Below are 22,255 nucleotides of genomic sequence, written 5' to 3' on the forward strand. Positions count from 1 at the left end.
TTTAATAAGTGTCTCAATGATACCATGTTTAAAACAGACTTCCTGTAGCGGGGCCTGGGTGGCTCAGCCCTTTGGTATCAGATTTCGGCTCAAGTCATAACCTCACAGTTCGTGAGTCCAAATCCTGTATCAGGCTCTCTGGTTTCAGTGCAGAGCCTGCTTCAGATCCTCTGTCCTCCTCTCTCTCTGCCCCTCCCCCACCCCTCTTGAAAATCAACAACAGCAACAACAAAAATAGAGCTTCTGTATTCCCCCAAATAGCTCATCTACAGTGGTCCTCATCTCAGGTAATGGCAGTTGCCCTTTCTTTTACCTGGTGTCATCCTTGACTCCTTTCTCTCCCATCTGCTGCCAGACTGTCAGCAGATCTACTTCAGATGGATCTAAGGTTTGACCACCTCTCCACAGCACCACTGCTACTGTCCTGGTTTAAGCCACCAGTGCGTCTCACAGTTACAGTGACTTCCCGATGCCTCCTTATTTCCACCTTCGCACCTGCAGTCAGATTTCAGTGCAGCAGTAGAGTTGTTCCCATAAAAATGGAAGTCAGACCATGTCACTGCTCCACCCAAACCCTCCAGTGATATCTGGCTAATAAACCCCTACAAAGCGTTACTCCACCTAGCTGGCTGTTCCGTCTCGGGCCGCATCTTACTGCCGTCCCCTTTAGTTCTCCCTTCCTGCCGCATTGGCCTTCTTGCTGATTTCCCCGAACTAGCCAGGGCTCCTCCCACCGTTGCCTTGCTCTATGGGAATTCACTCCCCTCAAAGAGCCACACTTCCTTCCAGTGTTTGCTCACAAGTCCCTTCTGGAGGCCTCCGTGGCCCATGCACGTTCATGCATGGTATGTTTTACTTCATAGTCTTGTTTTGTGTTCGTCTATCCCTTGTTTTTGTCTTTCTATACATGGAGTATGTGAGCCCCATGAAGGAAGGGAATTTTTGTTTCTTTTGTTCATTAGTAGAAGAATATCCAGTGTGTAGAATGTGTTTTAATGACCAGTAAACATAATTTTCATGTATTCATTGATCATTTACATTTCTACCTTTATGAATTACCTACTCATTATCCTTTATGTCTTTTGTCTAATTAACATTTAAGAATTCTATACTCAGGGAATTTATCTTTTGTCCATAATTTGTTATTCTCTTTTGCATTTTGTTTGCCTCTTAAATTTTTTGAAGGGGCAGTGAAGTTCAGGGAGGTACATTTACACATACACATATATACATACATATTTTTTTCTTTCATGGCTTCTGTTGCATCTGTCACATTTCTGCATATCTTTTTTTTTTTTAACTTTTATGTTTGTTTTGAGAGAGACAGTGTGAACAGGGGAGGGGCAGAGAAAGAGGGAAACACAGAATCTGAAGTAGGCTCCAGGCTGTCAGCACAGAGCCCTATGTGGGACTCAAACCCATGAACTGTGAGATCATGACCTGAGCCGAAGTCAGATGCTTAAATGACTGAGTCACTCAGGCGCCCCACATTTCTGCATATCTTACAAGTAAAAAGGACTGACTGCTTGTGATCTAGACTGTCTTTTCAAGGATGTTTGTATAGTGAACATCCTTGGAGATTGCACTGTTTTCCTTACCATAGCAGACATGCTCGGAGAGATGTGAGTTTCCTAAACTCAGGGTTGCTCCTCTAGTGCCTCCCCCTACGTGTGTGGATGTCATTTGGCCCTCACGGGGTTGCCCTGTGGGAACTGGGGCTTAGGAAGCCGCCACAAATCTGGCATCTGGCTACTGCTGCTATTGCTGTAAGAAAGCTTTGTGCCTCTGACGCAGGAGTCTCGCATCCTTTGCTAGCATCCATGAAACTGTCCCCGGCTAACTTGTAAACTTGAAAGGTCAAATGCCAAACCCTAACAACACTTGATGTCTTTTTTTTTGATTCTATGCTTAGTAGGGGTTTGCTATCCTAAAATCAAAATTTTAGCTGTATCTTTTGTGAAAAATTTTAAAGCTTTATTTTAAATAAATAAATATATAAATATTTTTTGTATACATAAATACAAAAAATAATGTTGGCAAATAATCTATTTTCTTTCTAATAATTAAACAGTTGTCTTCTTACCATTATTTAGTGATCCATATTTTTCTCATTGATTTAAAAATTCAACCTTTATCAGATACTAAATGTAATTTTCATGTAGGTTTCTTTTTCTTTTCCATTCGCCTTTATATACTAAACTTAAATATGTATATTTATATACACACACACTAAACTTAAAATTTTAGTTCTTTATAAATCTTAATATCTAGTAAGTACTGAGATTCTCTACCTTAGCATTCCTTTCAGAATCGTTATTAGTCTTTCCCATTTATTTTTCCATACCAATTATATAAAATTAATTTTATAATATTCTCCCTCCTCCCAACTGTTATTTTTTGGTTGAAATTGCACTTAAAGTGTTGTTATTTTGGAAAAAACTGATATGTCAGTAGGATATGTCAGTGGTCTTCCCATCTAAGAACATGGTCTTTCTATTTTCCAAGTCTTTTGTTGTGAGGAAATTTTAAAAGTTTTAAAAATATATGTCTTACATAAGTATTATTATAGTTATTCATTATTACTAACTTTAAAAATTTTTTATATTTAAATGGTAATTTTATGCAACAAATTATTGAATTAACTTTGTTGATAAATGAGTAACGTGTTTATAGTCCTGTAGCATCAGAGTATAAGTGAATTCTAATGACTTATAAAATCTATTTATGTGTTTTTGCTAGACTACTCTTGCTGCTTTGAAGGACGAAGTTGTTGCGGTTGAAAACGAACTCTTAGAATTGCAAGAAGTAGAAAAACAACAGAAAGCCCTTATCGAAGTATATAAAATTCAGGTGACTATTGCATTGTTTTAATGTTACATTTTATAGACAATTTAAAACACTGCATTTTTTAATGATCTAAATAAGCAGAACTGAAGAAAGGTGAAGCTATTATTTTGTGATAGAATATATGTCCCATCTATTTCTTAAGGCCCCACATATTTTTATATGTAGATGATTCTGCTGATTCTCAATTCATACATTGACTGTGTATATATTGGGCATTCCTAAAAGTAGATCTAAAATTAATTATGTAAGTGTAAAGTAAACCTTATGTACAATGTTGTTAAACTTAGTTATATTTGTCATCTTATGTGTTTAATGGTATTGATTTAGAATAATGACTCCCTTCTAGGGTCATTAAAACTCAACACTCTGTCTTTCCCAATAAAGTGAAATTCTGAATTTACCCACATTAAAGATCTAGAAAAGAGCATATAAAAATATATGTGGAATAGAGCATGTGTTCAGTGGCAATTTATAGAAAACCTTATGTTTTGGAACTATAGTATTCAAGAAAATATGTATGGGAAAGATGGGACTTATGCAGGTCCTTGAACAATGGTAACAGACTAGTCAATAAAGAGCTTGATTTTACCAGGATGAGAGAGCATTTGAATTAAAGAATAATGAACTAAAGGTAAAAGCTTAAGGAGGGCATTCTGTGGACAGGAAGGAAGTACATCTGGATGGTTTAGATGGGAAGATGAAGTTGAGACATCCAGTTAGAATATTGCAGTCATGGGGCTCCCGGGTGGCTCAGTTGGTTGAGTGTCCAACTCTTGGTTTCAGCTCAGATCATGATCTTGGGGTTCATGAGTTCGAGCCCCGCTTTGAGCTGCACGTTGACAGCATGGAGCCTGTTTAGGACTGTCTCCCATTCCCTCTCCCCTTCCCCCGCACTCACTCAGTCTCTCTCTTTCAGAATAAAAATAAAAAAATATTTGTTGCAGTCATGCAAAGCATACCAGACCAGAGGTTAGATGGAGGCCGTCGTGGACGGTGGGACATGTTGTGGAGAACGCCATCTCCATCCTCCAGCCACGTGTTTGGCTTTAGTCCCTCAGCAAGGATACTGTGCGTGTTCTAGGCTCTGGGCTTTGTATAAAGTGCTTAGATTTTTCTTTCTTTCTTTCTTTCTTTTAATCATTTTTGAACTTTGGAGTGTAAAATAATTGGTATGGAATGGTAAAATAATTGGTATAGTTTGGATCAAAGGTTGATTCCTTTTTTTTTTTTAAACAAATATGTATAAGGTTGATTCCTTTTTTTAAACAAAGATGTATTTTATTTTATTATAATAAATCTCCAAATAAATATGCATGTGGACATACATGTCAGCATATTTCAATTATTCCTGAGTCTTCAGATTTTTTTTAATTATTTTTTTTAGTTCTCTTTAAAGTTCATTGACCTGCAAATAAAGATCTCTCTAATATTCAGTCTCAAGGGGAGAATCTAAAAGTATTGATGGGAGAAGACAGATAAGTCATGAAAGCATTGTGGTTTGGAGTAGAGCATTGAGCGATTCTTATATTAAAGCAGAAATAACATTAGATAAAGATACTGAGGGTATTGATAGGGAAATAATGACTTGTGTAAAATTAAAATTCAGATGTTTGGCTTTTTATTTTACATTGAAGTCTTTTTTTTTTTTTAACATTTATTTATTTTTGAGAGACTGAGCATAAACAGGGGAGGGGCCAGGAAGAGGGAGACAAAAGATCCAAAACAGACTCCACATAGTGAGCTCAGAGCCTGACACAGGGCTTGAACTCACGAACTTTGAGATCATGACTTGATCTGAAAACAAGAGTCAGACTGAGCCACCAAAGTGCCCCTGCATTATGGTCTTAATAATAAAATATGTTCCTCTATTTTCAGATACAAAAGTTGCAAGAAGCAGCGGAAAGAGTGAAAGGCAGATGTGAAAATTTGCTACATGAAAATAACCTAATAACAAAAAACAAAAATAAAAAGTTAGAGAAGGTGAGTTTGATATTTTAAGCAACAATGTTTTATTCATATGTTTCATACTTTATGAATATTGTATCTATTCTTTCATTATGGTTGTTTTCTCTAGTGTAGACCTAGGAATTATCTGTCTTAAATCTCTGTAGGAGTTTGTTTTCTAAAGAGATAATGTTTCTTCCAGGCTTGAAATGTTTGTTTGTATAAATGCTTTTTTGCTTTTTCCTTAATATTTGGGAAACAGCATAAATGTTTAATTTTTCTTATATAAGAGCAGACTTGCATAGCTCAAAAAAAATGGTTATCACTTAATCCTTGAGTTTCCTCAGCCCTAAGTATGCAAACTTGAATATCTCTCGTTTTTAACCCCACCTTTTTTATTTTCAATACTAAATCTTTGGTGTCTAAAAAGCAAAGTAAATGTTCTCTGCTAAATGCTTTTGTGGAGGGAAAATAGTATTAGAAAAAACCCAGCATCGTTTCCCTTTGTCACCCCACTGCAACAGAATGAGGGGAAGGCCAGTGTTGGCAAGTTACGATGTTTTTGTGAATATTTTTAACTTTATAAATGAAACCTCATCCCTCTTTGGGTCTTGTCATGTTGTTTTGGTAAGGAAACAGGGAACGTCCTAGGACACTGACTTCTTGCTGGAGAGGTCATGGGAGGTTACCAGTCATTTCCAACTGAGTATAGTAAGGTGCTTATCTCTGGGTTGCCCCCACATCTTGGGATCGAGGAGTCTGAGTGAGGCACCGGTGTGAAGAAGAGGTCAGCCAGAGCAGGCGTTCTGCTGGTTAAACAGAGATAAAGATAGCCCACCTAACGTGCAACTGACTACTTTCTTAGAATTACTTTTCACCTATTTTTAGCAGCAAGTCTAGCATTACATGTGTTCTGGTCTCTTTTTCTCATGAGACATACCATTGCAAAGGTCTTCTCTTTTGCTAGGCAGCACTGTAAATAAAAAGCCTATTAAGAAAACCTATTCAAAAGGCTGATGGGACAGAAGCCTGTAATTTTCAGATCCCCCAAGGTCACAATGTCTTCTAAATGGTATTAAATCAGAAGTCTTTTTTTTTTTTAAGAAATTTCCATTTATTGTTTTATTTTTTTAAATTTTTTCCATAATATTTTATTGTCAAATTGTTTTCCATACAACACCCAGTGCTCTTCCCCTTAAGTGCCCTCCATCTCCATTTATTGTTTTAAAAGCTTATTTACTTTCGAGAGAGAAACAGAGCACAAGGAGGGGAGGGGCAGAGAGAGAGACAGAGAGACAGAGAATCCCAGGAAGGCACAGAGCTAGACATGGGGCTTAAACCCACGAACTGTGAGATCATGACCTGAGCCAAAATCAAGAGTCAGACATTGACTGAGCCACCCAGGTGCCCTAGAAAAGTCATTTTTTAAAAGATTTTTCCTTTTCCACCATTAAGTCCCCTGATTTTCTCATGAGCTCTTATATGTTTGGGGACCCAGAGGTAGGCTTTGTTCTTGCTTGACCTTTTGTGATCTAGAGTGCTAGGTGATGCCCAGTAGCTCAGTGTTCCCTTTCTGAGGGACAGTCTGGCTCTTGTTTTTTCCTCCCTTTATTATAAACATCCTAAATGCCATATGTCTGGTTATTTTTTCTTAATTAGCCATGTAAGCATTTCTTAGGGTTGCTTCTTGTCACATTTCCAAAAAAGTGGCACAGTGAGGCCCCGCACTAGCCAAAGGGATGCATGTAGATAAAATTAGAGAGATTTGTTCATAATAACGTTAAGGATGAAGTTACAGTCTGCCAAGTACTGATGATATTAGTTATCTTGAAATAATGTATAGTAAACCCCACCAGCCTGAACGCAGACGAGTGCAGCAAGGTTGTTCTGATTGAAATATCTGAGTTATAAGACTGAATGACAGAAAGTGACAATTACTTTAGACTGATGGCCGGATAGTAGAAAACTGCCACACCAGCTTTATTAGTAATAGCTATGCTTGAGTATAAATTACAGGATTCGGGAAGTTTGCTTTCCTCAGGAGGTTAAACATTCTCCTTGCAGGCTAATATTACTATGTGCATCTACTAACAAACTTATTTTTAACTACTTTTAAAATTTTAATCCCAGTATAATTAACATACAGTGTTATATTAGCTACTCAACAAACTTGCTGAAAACTAAATTGCAGCCTGCTTTTGAGTTACATGCTCTTAGTTGGCAGAGTCAAAGTTCATGTTTAGTTGGCAAAGTCTAAGTTCACGTTTATTTGTATTTATTTGGTTGAATCTTTTTGTTTAAAACCATTATACCTAAAATATTATATTATAACATGTGTAGTATGTAAGATAGTGAAGACATTAATGCTGAATGTGTGACCTTGCACTTATTTCCCTAATGCTCCTACTCAAGATGAGAGGCCAGATGGAGTCTCATCTGAAGGAGTTAGAGCGCGTCCGCGATTCGGTGACGGCGGCGGAACGGAGGCTCCACGAGTGTCAGGAGAGCCTGCAGCACTGCAGGGGGAGATGCGCGGACCAGGCGCGCAGCATTAGGGAGCTTCAGGGCCAGGTGCCCGGCCCTCAATCTGTTGTCTTCTAGATACGTTAAAGGAATACTCTGGAGTGATTTCACCAGCTGAGGGCACTCATGTCAGCGGTTGATTTGTTTCGTTGTTTTGTTCTTTAACTCCCATTTAAGCCAGTTTATCGGTTTATTGCAGATGCTGTAATAAATTGCAATTTATTCTTATAGTATTTTATCATGAAACATTGGTAACTAAAATTGCTCATTTTATTTTATTTGCATAAGTCTGTATTTAGACATTTGAGAACACAGTAATGGCATGAGAGAAGGAGCAATACTATGTTTACATATATCTTTTTGATATCATGATAAGCTAACATCGTAATTTACCCTACAAATATGAGAACTTATTTTAATTAGAATTGTACAACAGATTCACTTGGATTATTCTCAGTTTTTTTTTTTTTTTTTTTTTGCTCCATCAGAACAGGGATCATAGATGCCCTGTTAGTGACCACATAGCCATCTCCTTTTTTTTTTTTTAAATTTTGTTTATTGTGAGAGACAGTATGCTCACAAGCCGGGCAGGGGCAGAGAGAGAAGGAGAGAATCCACATACCTTCTCCTAACTCAATACCTAGCACAGAGTAAGCTCTTAATAAATATTTTTTAAATTAATTACTTTTTTTCAAAGAAGCATATGCAAGGAGGTAGCAAATCTTTTTGTTTATTTGCAAAAGAATTTTAGGAACAACTCCCTGTCTATCTTTCAAATGTAACCTAAATTTTAATTTTGAAATGCATCCTGTTTTTTAAAAATATGCAAATAAAACTTTGCTAAATTTAAATTTCCAAGAAGAGATTTTTGTAAGAGAATGCCAAATCTACATAAATAACCCAAATTATTAATTAAATTATGAGAAGAAAATTTATTTTCAAGACTTCTTAAAATAAATATAGCTTTTAAGCAATGAGAAGAATATTTAGTTTTGGCCTGGACAAGTTATCTTCAGTTGATTTGCTTGTTTATTTTATTTTGCTTCTCACAAATATGGTTTTTACTCATAGTTACAACTTCATAGATATTCAATTATCAGTCACTATCAATTATCAATTAATTTTAAATCTCCAACAATAGGAATTAATACTGTTTAGTCTTCAAATTTACTTAATAAAATAAATATCCTTTTTCAATAAAACATTGTTCAGAATGTTTTAATTGCCATCTTTCAGGAAAAACTTCTAGTAGATGATTTCCTATGAGATAACATAGTTTGTTTTTTTTTTAACTTAACTGGGAATTAAATAACGTGTGTTTTAAAAATGTAATTATTTCTTTGAGTGTCTCTGTGTAGGAGTAATAATAATATTTAGGCCTTCTTGCTTCTGTAATGATTATTCTAACACTAAAGTACATAGATTTCTTTGGAAGTTGGTTATAAAGAAAATAACCAAGAAAACTTTTCTTTCCCCCTCTTTTAGGTTGATGGAAATCATAATCTTCTGAAAAAGCTTTCTTTGGAAGAAGAAAATTATCTTATTCAGTTAAAGTGTGAAAACCTTAAACAGTAAGTATTAAATTGACTTAAAATTGGTGTTACATTTTTCTCTATACACTATAATTTTAAAATATATGTTTTCTGCAAAAAGAAAATTAGAACAGATGGATGCAGAAAATAAAGAGCTTGAAAAGAAACTGGCAAACCAAGAAGAATGTCTTCAGCACAGCAATCTTAAGTTTAAAGAGAAATCTGCAGAATATACAGCATTGGCCAGACAGCTGGAAGCAGCTTTAGAAGAAGGAAGACAAAAGGTACAGATGGTCTTTATTTAGAAACTTTTTAATTAGTTTACCAAGAGTCGTCTTTTTAAACAGACAATAGCTCATCTCACCAAACCTACAGTTATTGTTTTTAGCCTGATGACAGGGTGAAGAGAGCAATTACATTTTTTTTTTTTTTTTACCTACTTTGCCCTTTTGGAGCTAAACAGCTGTATGACTGGTACAGAGCTCCTTCCCGAGGTGAATGATGATGTGGCGAGGTAGAGGGCAGAGATGGAAACCATGGAAAGAATTCCCCCCTCCTTTTTTTTTTTTTAATAAAAAGCAATTGTTCACATTATTGAACATTTCGGTTAGGATATGGTGAGGTGTAAAGATCCACCCCTTTTCTTTTTGCCTAATATTATTGTATACATAGACAAGAATTACATAGAAAAATTGAATTCCAGCTAAATCCATTGGGTTAGCATTTAATAAATACCTTACTGTGTGTTGGGTACTCTACTAGTATTCGAGATGCAAAGATGAGTAAGATCTTGGTAATTCACAGGCTCCTTGACGGTTTCCCTGGTATAATCAGAAGCCCATATGTGGAGGGCAGAGAGAGACTGTAGAAAGAGACAGACCACTCCTGGTTGGAAAATGGCAAGTTTACTAAGCAAGGGAACATGAGAGTTGTTTTGGATGACCACAAGATGAGTAGATTTCCTCAGCCACCTGACAGACTCTTAAGTTTATATAGAAGCCTTTTAACTAGGTTCAGTCATGTATCCCGACCAGAGAATCTCAACACCACATTTCTTTCTCAAGGCTGTTTACTTGGAGCAGCTTCTGGGAGTGGGGAAGGAAAGCAAAACGCATACCTCAAGGACAAGGGAGAAGGTGGGGAGCCTCCAGTTGCCCAGGTCTAGCTCATGGAGGTCATGTCTTTTTTACCTTGTCCAACAGACCTGGCGCCAGCTCTCAGGACACTCATAGTCTAGTAGAGAGACAATAGGTGAGCAGACAAATGTCATCCAGCACATAGGTGCTACAACAGAGGGAGGGTACAAGGTACATCAGAGGACGTCATTAGTTTAACTTGGGGGTGACGGGAGATGATTCAGGAGGGTCTAAGAAAGAGGTAAATGTATCAAATGATTTGAAAATGTAATCTTGAAAGGGCATAAAATAGGCTTTGATTCCAATAGGCACTGGGTTTGAATTTGGGCTCTGACACATTATACCCTGACCCAGAGTGAGTCACTTCTCTAAACTTTAGTTTCCTAATTAGTAAAATGGGGATGATATGCTTCCTCATTAGATTAAATGGTGCTAAAAAGAGATCCTCTATACCAAGATGATTCTCAAATGTATGTCTCTACCCCAGATTTCTCTTTCCCCTGAAATCTAGACTCAAATTTTCTGCTACTTACTCACCTGACATCTCCACTTAACATAAGAATCTTAAACTTAACATGTTCAATATCAAATTGAGTCTTTCCCTCTAAACTCTCTTCCACCCATGTCTTTCCCGAGGTGGTTAATGGCAATTTCACATAGGTAAAATTTGATGTCCTTGAGGTGTCTCTCATATATCACAAGTATCATATATATATATATCACCATCAAATTATATATATCTATATATATACATTTTTTTAAACTCTGGGAAACCAATTTAAATTGACTTTGAAAGGCACATCGTTGAATAAAAATAAGTAGTAAAATGTATTGCCAGTGACAGGGATGTAATCTAGATTTCTCAGCCCCACCAACCTTTGAGAGGAAAATAAATGCCTTTATCCTGGGTTCAGCCCAATTAGACCTCAGAAATGGTAGATGTTCTCAGATCCCTTCTCAGAAGTGTTGAGAGTCCCCAGAGACGTGTCTGCCTTCTCCTTTCTCTCCTGCTGCACTGGAACATGGGGCTGTCTCAAATTCCTGCCAGGTGAGGAGTGCCAGCACCGCCCTGTCACCGTGGTCCACACTGAGGACATTATCAAGGGCTCTTCCTCCTACAGCTTTACATCCTGCGAGCATCCCTCACTCACAATCGCCATTGGAGTTTGTGCAAAAGAAATTTTTGTAAATTTCCTTATAATAACTTAGAACTGAATTTACAGTAGGAATATGGCTAGAGGATAATCCTTCCCACTGGCTCCTCGCTCCTGCACTAGTCCTCACCTCCACTCTTATTCTTGTGGCTCCAACCCAGCATTCTTGCAGAAAGGCTCCCACATATCTATGAATTGTTGGATGAACATAGTTCAGCTAGACTTGCTGCTAAAATAAACCATCATAGAAGGAAGAAAATTCTAAGGCCACTTTGGAAGTGAATGAATGAAAGACCAATCTCTCGTGTGTGTGTGTGTGTGTGTGTGAGTGATGTGTATATATCTCCTGCTCTGTCCAATCTCATCCATCCAGGCTATGATTAGCACTGCATGAAAACTTTCTATGGTCCACCACTGCTCTAGATCCCATGGTGAATATCCATACGGTAGGACAGGCAACTTGGTCTCAGTAGGTTAAAAAACACAGTATTAGGAAAAAACACCTAGCCAAGTCACAGAGGAATACAAATATGTGTACCTCTTCCATCTTAAGCTAATTTTGCAGATACTTTAACTACAAAGAGAAGTGAGTATACTTATTCTATATGTGTTTCCTCAAGATAGAACATCTTTAACCATTTTTAATTAAGCTAACCTACAGTTAATATCTGTTCAGAAAAAAGAGGTATAGCCTAACTCATAACTATGTCAGGTCTTTAAGACATCCTTGAACGAAAGCATATTTAGTTATTTTACTCTCAATGAAAATTACAGGTTTCTGAAGAAATAGAGAAAACGTCATCTAGAGAAAGGGCTTTACAGATAAAAATATTAGATCTGGAAACTGAGCTTAGAAAGAAAAATGAAGAACAAAATCAACTTGTTTGCAAAATGAACAGTGTAAGTATTAATATGGCTTAATATATTTTCATAAAAAGTAAATTAGCACTTAACGTTCTTACTGTGTAGTTAAAGTATGAAGTGAGGGAATTGCTTTACTGGTAATATTAAAAATAACAAATAATATAAATAATAAAAATTTAAATGTCATGATTATGCCAAAGAATTATAATATTGCATCCTCGGTAGCGTCTATTACATTTCCCCAAGTCTCATCAGGCCCTTTCCTGCATATTACTTTTGCATGACAGCTGCTTAATGCAAGTTACAGATATAATCTATTTAGGAATTTCTGGTATGAATTTTTCATTTTTTTAAGATATACAATTTAAACTCTTGTGAGTTAGATTTTGATATCTGTCTTGAGTGATGAATATTATATTTTAAGAAGGTGATGAGTTTGTGTTAAGTCAGTATTCAGCATTGTTATATCTGCATATGAGATGGGTACTTTGAGCCATTCAGCCATGAAATGAGAATACCAAATTGGCTGTGTTTAATTAATCTTCTAATGTCTTTTCCTAAATATTCATGAAAATAGTCAATTGGCATAAGGTACTATGAGAGCTAGCACCAGTCGTGACTAAATTACTTGAAAACCATCTACTTGATGACATAGAAAATGATGATACTTTATCTTTTCTGGGAGCCAGAGACACCATGAAAATTATTTTTGCATTCCCAAGTGTCTAAAAGTTGAAAACGTGAAAGGTTCAAAAGTTAAATGATTTTTGGCATGCAATTTTAGTTTCATTTTATCACCATCGAAAGTGCCATGGCAATTTAATCAGAACAAACATTTCTCACTTTTAATGTAGCACGGGTCTTCCCTTTATTCTAAATCTCTTTTACTTATAGATTTATTTTTTAATGTTTTCCCTACCATCAGAATTTTTGATACTATAAAATATGTATCATTACAGTTCTGGAAAAAAATAGTAAGATAAGTTGAGTTTCTCTACAACTTCCTAGTACTTGGTTAAAGCTGCCAAAAGAAGAAAGTTTAAGATCTGAGATTCTGTTAAACCTAATAATTTTTTCAGCAGTAAAAGTCTAGAATTCTAAGCATAGATTTACTGAAAAATGAGTCTATGTATTTTGTCCTTTCCAGGGGACAGTTCCGTGGGCAGGTCAGTGTGTATTTTGTACCGTGTCTTAGCCCCAGTTGCATTGGAAGCACGCTGAAAGCCTGTCCCATAGTTGAGTTTATCCTGGTATCTTGCCCAGCGCCCTGCACAGGGCAGCAGGCCTCCAGATTTCCTGCCCCCGTGCGTCTGCTGGGGAAATAGATGCACAGACCCAGGCATGGCCCCACCCCCTCAATCCAGGCCATCCTTCCTGAAGCCTGAATGGCTTTGGAGTCTAATGTATTATCCTATGATCCATGAGCATTTTACATTCTACTCTACAGTATAGTGTGTTCATATTCACATTTTTCTCTCCAAACTGTTGAGTAAAACTGATGTTCCTCAAAGATCCACTGTCTTCATTCTATGAGTTCGTGTAGCCCGACCTCATACACTGCTTCATCCCGTGCACTTCACTCTCCCAAGGGGCATAACTCGGTTTCAGAAGGTATCAGGTATACCTGATAGGAAGGAATCAAAGGATTTGTCATTTTAGTTGGGAGCTAGATGGTATCTGCAACTTGTCTCTCTGAAGTATTTTCAGTGAACAGATTTACTTGGGAATTTATATGCAGCTGAATAATTTTAGAAATATATCAGACTTTTAATTTTTTCCTCAAATAATGCACACCTAAAATATCTAGAGTTCTTTTTAGTTTTAAAGATTTTCATATTCTAAAAACTAGAATTCTGTCACTTTTGAAGGCAGGAAAAGTCTTATGGTATGAAATAGAAATTTTTAGGCAGAGAAAATGGCAAAAACTAGTGTTAAAAAGGTCATGTTGAAGGTAATGAAAGTTAATTATGATAGTTTCAATAAAATACATTTATTATGTTAATCATGTTAGATATGTAATCATGTGATATTGACTGTGTATTACAACAGATTGTATCACAGTAGAGATTAACCATGTATGTGCTTTAGTTGTGCTGGATTTTAAAGAAAAGTGAGCTCTAAGTAAGTAAATAATGAACACATCAGATGTTAGAATTCTCTCTTAAAAAATGAAAGTTGTGTATTTAATCACTGTATATCTAAATTTTACATTATGAGTATCCTTTGATATGAATGTCATTATTATTGAACCTTTGATATGAATGCCATTATTGATTATCTTTGTTTCTTCTTTTATTTAGAAAGCACAACACCAGGAAGTATGTTTGAAAGAAATACAACATAGTCTTGAAAAATCGGAGAATCAAAATGAGAGTATTAAGAATTATTTACAGTTTCTTAAAACTTCGTATGTAACAATGTTTGGATAAATTGTTAGATTTATTTTCTATAAGCAACAGGATTTTATTCTAAGTCTAAAACATGATTAGGTAATAAATAAATAAACTTTATGGGTGGTAGTAGTAGAGTTTTTGGTAGCTTTTTAAAATACAGTTTATTGGGGCGCCTGGGTGGCTTAGTTGGTTAAGCCTCCGACTTCAGCTCAGATCAGATCTCACGTTCGCGGGTTCAAGTCCCGCATCGGGCTCTGTGCTGACAGCTCGCTCAGAGCCTGGAGCCTGCTTCCGGTTCTGTGTCTCCTTCTCTCTCTGCCCCTCCCCCTCTCATGCTCTGTCTCTCTCTGCATCAGAAATAAATAATTAAAAAAAATTAAAAAAAAAATTAAATACAATTTATTATCCAATTGCAACTTTAAAATACGATATAGATGTTAGTATTCCTTTCTGCTAGATAGTTTTCACTTAGCTTCGGTTTAATACCTATTTAAATTATACTGGTTTTTAGAATGTTTTTCACAAACACAAAAGAAGCCAGAACTTGTCTAAAGCCAACATTTAAGTGAATTTGTGATAAAACGAGGCTGATTATGAGCCAAATACATGATTTTGAATAACACATATAATTGTTTTACATCATGGTGCTATATGTATAATATATATATATATAATCTATATATAATCAAGGAAAATATTCTGGATATTAATTTTTGATAATGGTACAAATAAATACTTTCTGAAGATACCAAATGTCTCAGTGTACTTAATACTGTTTCGAGTATGTTGCCATTCTAATTTCTGTGAGGTTTTTAATACAGAATTTTAAATTATAGCTATTAAATGCCAACTGATGGTGACAGATGAAAACATGTCCTGTGTTGCTTCTTTCTAAAAATTGGGCATTTGGGCTCTCCTGTGAATTCAGTCTCTTTTGTATTTAATTTTTTGTTAGCGATTGTCTGGTATTATCAGTGTAGACATTCTAAAGCCCCCTGAGTTTACTACACGATTCAAGGGGAACAACTTGTCCTCCCCACTTCCCATAGACAGCTCCCCTTGGGATGATCAAAATCAGCACCTTTAATGCCAGAAGGCTTTAGGATAAGCTCTTTATTACTGTGATGACATAGAAGAGATACCAAGAACTTATTCCCCCTTTAATCTCCTAGTCCATATGCAGGACACTCTAAAAGGGGACAGATGTAGTCAACAAGGAATCAAGTAATAGTGACTCCTCTCAGACAGTGGCTTGAGAGCTGATTTTTCAAAGGACACTCATGTCTCAGAAGATCATTCAGAGACGCAAACTGAGTACTACATGGTCCAGCCTCTGGGCAGAGGAGTCTCCCCAAGATGTTGTATCCTCTCTTCTGATCAGAAATGTGCTTCTGCTTTTCTCTGGTCTCCCTCACTGCCGTATGGTCTACAGGCATCACTTGCCACTGACCCTACTGCTTCATAGTATTTTTCTTAAAATACCCAACACAGGAATTTCAGGAACTGGCCATGTTTTTTGCCCAACAGTTGCTAACAATATTAATGTTGCCTTTTTTTTTTTCCCAATCCTAATACTTTTACTAAAACACATACTTGACCCTTGTGGTCCTTTCTTCACCTCCTCAGGCAAAGGGAGCTTTAAGAAATGCTTACAGGAAAGGAAACTAAGGTTTTCGAGTTTGCTCACTAGACCCTGAGCTCTTGTATCTTACTCAGATTTCTGTTCTAGCCACTACACAATAGCTGGTATAGAGTAGATGCTCAGGTCATGTTTGTGGATAGATGGATGGATGTTGAAAGAGAAAGGCATTCATATTCCTGTTTTACATTTGAAAAATAATGTAAGCATAGAAGGATTAACTACCATGGCTGTGGTGTAAAACTCTTAACTTTTAAAGTTGGCAATTGAGCTCAACTCTTCTAATTCTGAAATTAAAGTTCTGTGTCCAGTGCTTTTTCCCGTTGTAAACAACGGTGGCGGCAGCATGGCCACCATTGCCTGAGCGTTTGCTGTGTGCCAAATAACGCTCCCAGTGCCAGGCACGTACTAACTCATTGAATCTTTACACGTAACACATATATGCTGTTGATTCCATTTATTTCTCAGGAAACCAAGACACAGAACGGTTTCTTGTCCAAGGTCACAGAGCTAGTAAGTGGCAGGCATCCAGAGTCTGCTCTTAACTATGACCATACTACTATCATACACATTTCATAAATAAAAGTAAAGGTTTCTTTTAACAGTCCTGCATTTACCTCACCTATGAATATTTTCGTTTTATTATGCTTATAATTTTTACTAAAGTAGTTTGGTTTAAAAAAAATTTTTTTGGTCTTTATTTTGTTTCGAGAGACAGAGAGTGAGTGGGGGAGGGGCAGAGAGAGGGAGACACAGAATCTGGAGCAGGCTCCAGGCTCTGAGCTGTCAGCACAGAGCCTGACACGGGGCTTGAACTCAAGGACTGTGAGATCATGGCCTGAGCCAAAGTTGGACGCTCAACCGACTGAGCCACCCAGGTATCCCTTACCAAAGTAATTTGGGCATATGGCATTTAAAAATTAGAACCCGCAGGGGCACTTGGGTAGCTCAGTCAGTTAAGCGTCCAACTCTTGATTTCATCTCATGCCATGATTTCAGCTCATGTCATGATCTCACGGTTTGTGAATTTGAGCCCCGCATCAGGCTCTGTGCTGACAATGCGGAACCTGCTTGGGATTCTCTCTCTCCCCCTCTCTCTATCCACCCCCCCCGCCCCGCCTCATGCTTTCACATTCCCTCTCTGTCTCAAAAATAAATAAAAAAAATTAAATTACTTGCAAAGTTTCAGACCGTGGAAGGAAATGACTACAGTGGAGTCCCTGAGGCTGGTACTCAGATGCTAGTGACAAGACATAGGAAGTTTGCCAGACCCTAGAAGAACATTAGCAGTTTTGTGCTTAATGTGCTCCATGTGAAGCATTAAGTATAGACGTTGGGCTCTACTGGTGTGTGAACCACACTCAGCATTAGGGAGGCCCGAAGTCAGTGCCCTGGTGTCCCTAAGCAATGTCTCTACTTCCAGCTTTCCGCCATCCCAGAAAGTCCTTGTCCCACAGTGCTGACAGCCTGGCAGGGTTTCATCTTTATCCTTAATATTCAGGGACTCAAGACTTACTTGAATCCCGAAAGTTGTTTTCCATTATTCATGTGATTATTGCCTCTCCACATGTCCCTTTCCTCCTCCTTGTTTGTCTCCTGGATCTGATCTCTACACCACTTGCCTTTTCCCTCAGGGTCTGTCACAGGGTTTCCTGTGAGGTATTTCCACCTGACTTTTCTGACCACTAACGTGGTTCTCTAGGGCAGTCATTCTCTTTTTGTTGGGTATTGAATTTCTAATTAAGAAATCATGTTTCTTAGTTCCTAAAAGTGTTGGGTTTTGTTTTTTTGTTTTCTGTGCTGTAATTCCATTATATTTTCATTAAAATGCTCATCTGTTTCTTCCATTGGTTCTACTACAGAAGGAATCTCAAGTTCTGTTCTGCTGGCCATCTTTCCTTTCCAAACCCTGTAAGTGAGTTTTAATTTTCCTTGCCTGCTCACGGCTGTGATTCCCTCCGTACCAGCCAGCAGCACACCATGCACACCAGGTGGTGAAAGGTGGATAGCTTCCGTTCTCATGGCCTGAGAGCTGCTACTCTCTGCTGAAGGGCTGTGAAAAACCATTCTTCTCCCAGATGTTTTCAGTCACGAGCATCACTTCTCTCAACTACCAAGACTGGAAGCACTTTGCTCCACAGAAGAGCCCACTTCAAGGTGTTGGGGGTCAGCAAGTTGCAGCAGACAGCAAGCAAAAGTTCCCTTTGGAGGGGAACCACCGGTAGTGTTCGTGCCTATAATGATGTGCAGCGACTTGAAGAATGAATTAAATCTGTATCTGCTGGCTTGAGATTTCTTCATTATTTTCATTTTTATAAAAGCTTTATTTTAATGTTAAGAGTCACAGAATTATGTATTTGGTATGATTCACTTTTTGAAATCATCTCTATTTGTGAGTAAGTTCACATATGTCAGGATGAGCATGGAGAGAGGTGTGGAGAGGCCCACATGCCTTGGTGTAGGGATGGAGGAGATTAGTAGTAAGTTTTCATTATTCCAATGAGATGGCACTACTTTCAATTTTTTGCTAATAAAACATTTTAAAGTTTGGAGGACAGGCCTGTCAGGGAGTGGAAAAGCAGGACTGGGAAGAGGTTGAAGAGTAGGACTGGTCTGAGAATGAAATACTGGAATTGGATTTTCGCAGGTGGAATAGGTTGGGACAAGGCAAAAGCGAGAAGTCTGCTTGAGGTGGAGTGGAGGTCCCCGGAGCACAGGATGCTGCGTGACTGAGAAGGCACAGACATTGAAGCCATCCAGAACCTGGAAGGAATTGGGGTGGAGCTGAAGAGCAAGCATCCAGTTAAATGTGGGCAGATGAGTTGTTCACTGTGATAAGGAGTGAATGTTTTAAGACTACCAGTGTTTTTTTTTTTTTTAATGCATTTAGAATAAAATCTAAAGTCCTCAACATGACCCTTAAGGTCTTGCATGTTCTGGCCCTCAAATCCATGGCCCCATGGCTCTACCCATCCTCACCCCCTCCAGCACTCCTCCTCCTCACCCTCTGTGCCCAGTTGCAATCTGTTTCCCTGAAGACCAAGTTCAATCCTGTTTCTTTTTTCTTTTGAAGTACTCCTTCCCCCACTTTGGTCTGATTAGATCCCTTTCATTCTCTCATAAAACTTCTTACTCTTTTCTTTCATAATTGGTAATTTTTTATGTGTTTGATCATTTCACATTCATCTCACTAGATTTTAACGGGGATTTGCTGTTCTGTAGTCTGCGTTTAACAGTGCCTGGCACTTAGCAGCCTCTAAGTACATACTTGTTGGATGGACAGGTAGGTGGAGGGATGGTGCTACTGCTATTACTTCTGAACGTCAAGGTAGGGAGAGGGGTATGGAAAGGTGTGGAAATTACACCGTCCAGGAGAATGAGTAGCTTTCTCTCCTGCAGTCTGCAGGGGAAGCAGTTTCCCGGGTGAGGCAGCGGGTTTCCTGTCATGCACAGGCGGAGTCTGAAGAGACTCCTGTAGGAGACACCTCAGTCCCATTGGCTACAGTGGCGAATGGGAGGGAATTGGGAGTAAGTCAGGGAGGTAAGATAGGTTGCTTCAGGTAGTTTTAAGAGGAATTTTTTTTCCCTGTTTAAATAGTAATAAAAATCCCATATATTGTCTTTTTTTCTTCTGATACTACTGAATTGGGAAAGTTGCATAAGTCCTAGGTATAACTTAGTGTATTTGCTTTATTTAACATTACAACTGTTGTGGTACTTTCCAGTAAGACTTCCACAGGAGAAGAAAATTTTAAAAATAAGCAAAAAATATTTTCCTTAAAATTTTTCTTAAAATTGTAGTAAGGCATAAAAAAGTAATTATCTTCTTTCTTTGGCATGGCTTGGGTGGGGTTAGAAGGACTGTTGTAAGTGCTCCATATTGTTTGTTTTTATTAACTGAAGTTAATATTGACAACCCCTAAGCTTAAAACCGGAAAAAATAAACCTGTGATTAGCTGTCATACATTTATTTTATTTTGTTTTTTATTTTAGAGAGAACGTGTGTACAAGTAGGGGAGAGGGGCAGAGGGAGACAGCGAGAATCATTCACTGACTCCCAAGTTTAACGTGGAGCCTGGAGCAGAGCTCAATCCCATGACCCTGGAACATGACCTGAGCTGAAATCAAGAGTCAGATGCTTAACTGACTGAGCCACACAGGTGCCTCTTACTGTCATATGTTATTTTAAATAAACATGTTAATTATAAACTGTGACCACTGATTGCATCCTTAAAGTTTATTTTTTGCTATCATTTAAAAAAAGCTCAATTTTTTAAAAGGACAGAATAGAAAGGGCATCTGAATCTAATACAGTAAAGCATATTAGAATGATAATTTCGTTTTCATAATTAATGGTAACTAAAACTTCTTGAATGTCACCTGGATACTATTTAAAAAATTTTTTTATATGTAAAATACTTGGTTTATTTCTACAGATAAGCACAGTTAATTCTTTAAAACTTCCTATGTTTTCATTTTCATGCCGGGAGCTTAACCTGATTTTTAGTATGCTGAACTTGGCTTATTGAGAATTCTATTTTAGCCTTTCTAATACTGTACATAAAGTCAAAATAAGAAAAAATAATTTTAATTTTAAATGAGCTGACTCCTATTAAAACACCAAGCTTAACCCTTCAGAATATAGTAGACACAAAGGTTTCTATACTTTTCTTTTTCCTGCTCAACATATAAACAGGGCTTACAAATGAATAAAATACAAATGTCCATCAGGTAAAATGGCCAAAGGATAAAAACGGACAAGTCATAAGAGATGAATACCATTGGCCAACAAATATGTTTACAAGATGTTCAGATTTAGTTATAAATATAAATGAAAATGAGTTTCTTACCTTTCCCTACAGTAATTTTAAAGAGGTAATTCCTAGTTTTGAAAAGATGGGGTAAAATGAGAATTCTCACACACTACTCATGGGACTTACTGTTCCATGTATCTCTGGATAGACCATATTAGATTAACTATTGTCCACTGTTGGAGAGTTATGTTGTTTTCATGTTTTCTCTGTTACAAACTCTTCTGCAGTGAATTTCATCATCTGTCTAATTCCTACTTTAGGAGAAATGCCTTGATGTGAATTATAGTATCAAATGCCATGAAAAATTTCAGAGTTCTTGAAATAGAATTGTTCATGCTGTTTGCTACAGTAATTTGCAACTTAGGCATTTGTTCTAAGGTAATAATTAGATGCTGGTGGGAACCACATCCACTATGCCTCTCTATGCTTAACCAGTGCCTGCCCCCCAGTACAAATAATTAAATCTTGTCATTTAACATTCCAATGAATATCAATGTTGTCAACCTTTCAATTTTAGTTAAAATTGTAAAGTAGGAATGTCAAGAAATTAAAAACAAGAAATTTTGAAATTATAAATATTAATATTTCTTCATAACTTTAGAAGGGCTACACTTTTATTTCTAATAGTTAGCTGATGTAAGTTCAAGTAATATCTGAAGCTGCTTATTTTCCTACATGCCTATTTATTTGATACTCATTTGTATTATTATTTTTTTAGTTTAAATAATCTCTACACCCAACTGGGGCTTAAACTTTCAACTCTGAGATCAAGAGTTGCATGCTTTTCCAACCAAGCCAGTTAGGTGCCCCCTATTTAAAATTTTTTAATGTTAAATGTCAAGTTGTGGGGGGTACCTGGATGGCTCAGTTGGTTACGCATCTAACTCTTGACTTTGGCTCAGATCGTGATCTCATAGCTTGTGGGACTGAGCCCCACGTGGGTCTCTGTGCTGACAGCCTGGAGCCAAGAATTCCTTCTCTCCCTCTCTCTCTGACCCAACCCCACTTATGGACACATGTGCTCTCTCACTCGCTCTCTCTCAAAATAAATAAATAAACTTATGAATAGATGTCACCCATTCTTTAAAAACAAATGTCGTTAGGTTGTAGTTAGTATACAATGAAAACTGGGTATGAGTCTTTGTTGGAGATAGACACATAAAATATTTTTGACTTTTCAGTGAGTTGTTTTACTTTGTTCATTGTAACTTTTTTTAATGTTTATTTATTTATTTTGAGAGGGGAGAGGGGCAGAGAGAGAGAATTCCAAGCAGGCTCCATGATCAATACATTGATCTCTCAAAACATGAGATCCTGACCTGAGCTGAAATCAAAAGTTGGATGCTTAACCAACTGAGCCAACCACCTGCCCCCGTCTTTACTATTTGTGAATATTGTATATCCTTTCA

At 37.3% G+C, this 22,255-nt stretch overlaps 1 protein-coding gene across 1 annotated transcript in view; it reads left to right on the forward strand.

Annotated features, from left to right (window-relative positions):
* The window catches only part of ODF2L (outer dense fiber of sperm tails 2 like), a 25,274-nt gene extending 10,668 nt beyond the window's left edge, over positions 1-14,606 (forward strand). The window contains exons 9-15 of the mRNA XM_029945809.1: positions 2,740-2,850; positions 4,723-4,827; positions 7,204-7,362; positions 8,800-8,885; positions 8,968-9,130; positions 11,911-12,036; positions 14,301-14,606. Of these exons, the coding sequence (XP_029801669.1) occupies positions 2,740-2,850; positions 4,723-4,827; positions 7,204-7,362; positions 8,800-8,885; positions 8,968-9,130; positions 11,911-12,036; positions 14,301-14,429 (879 nt within the window). The 3' untranslated portion in view covers positions 14,430-14,606. The remainder of the gene's footprint in view (positions 1-2,739; positions 2,851-4,722; positions 4,828-7,203; positions 7,363-8,799; positions 8,886-8,967; positions 9,131-11,910; positions 12,037-14,300) is intronic.
* Positions 14,607-22,255: the final 7,649 nt, after the last annotated feature.

This window comes from Suricata suricatta, chromosome 8 (assembly GCF_006229205.1).
Source record: "Suricata suricatta isolate VVHF042 chromosome 8, meerkat_22Aug2017_6uvM2_HiC, whole genome shotgun sequence".
In the NCBI taxonomy this organism is placed as follows: Eukaryota; Metazoa; Chordata; class Mammalia; order Carnivora; family Herpestidae; genus Suricata; species Suricata suricatta.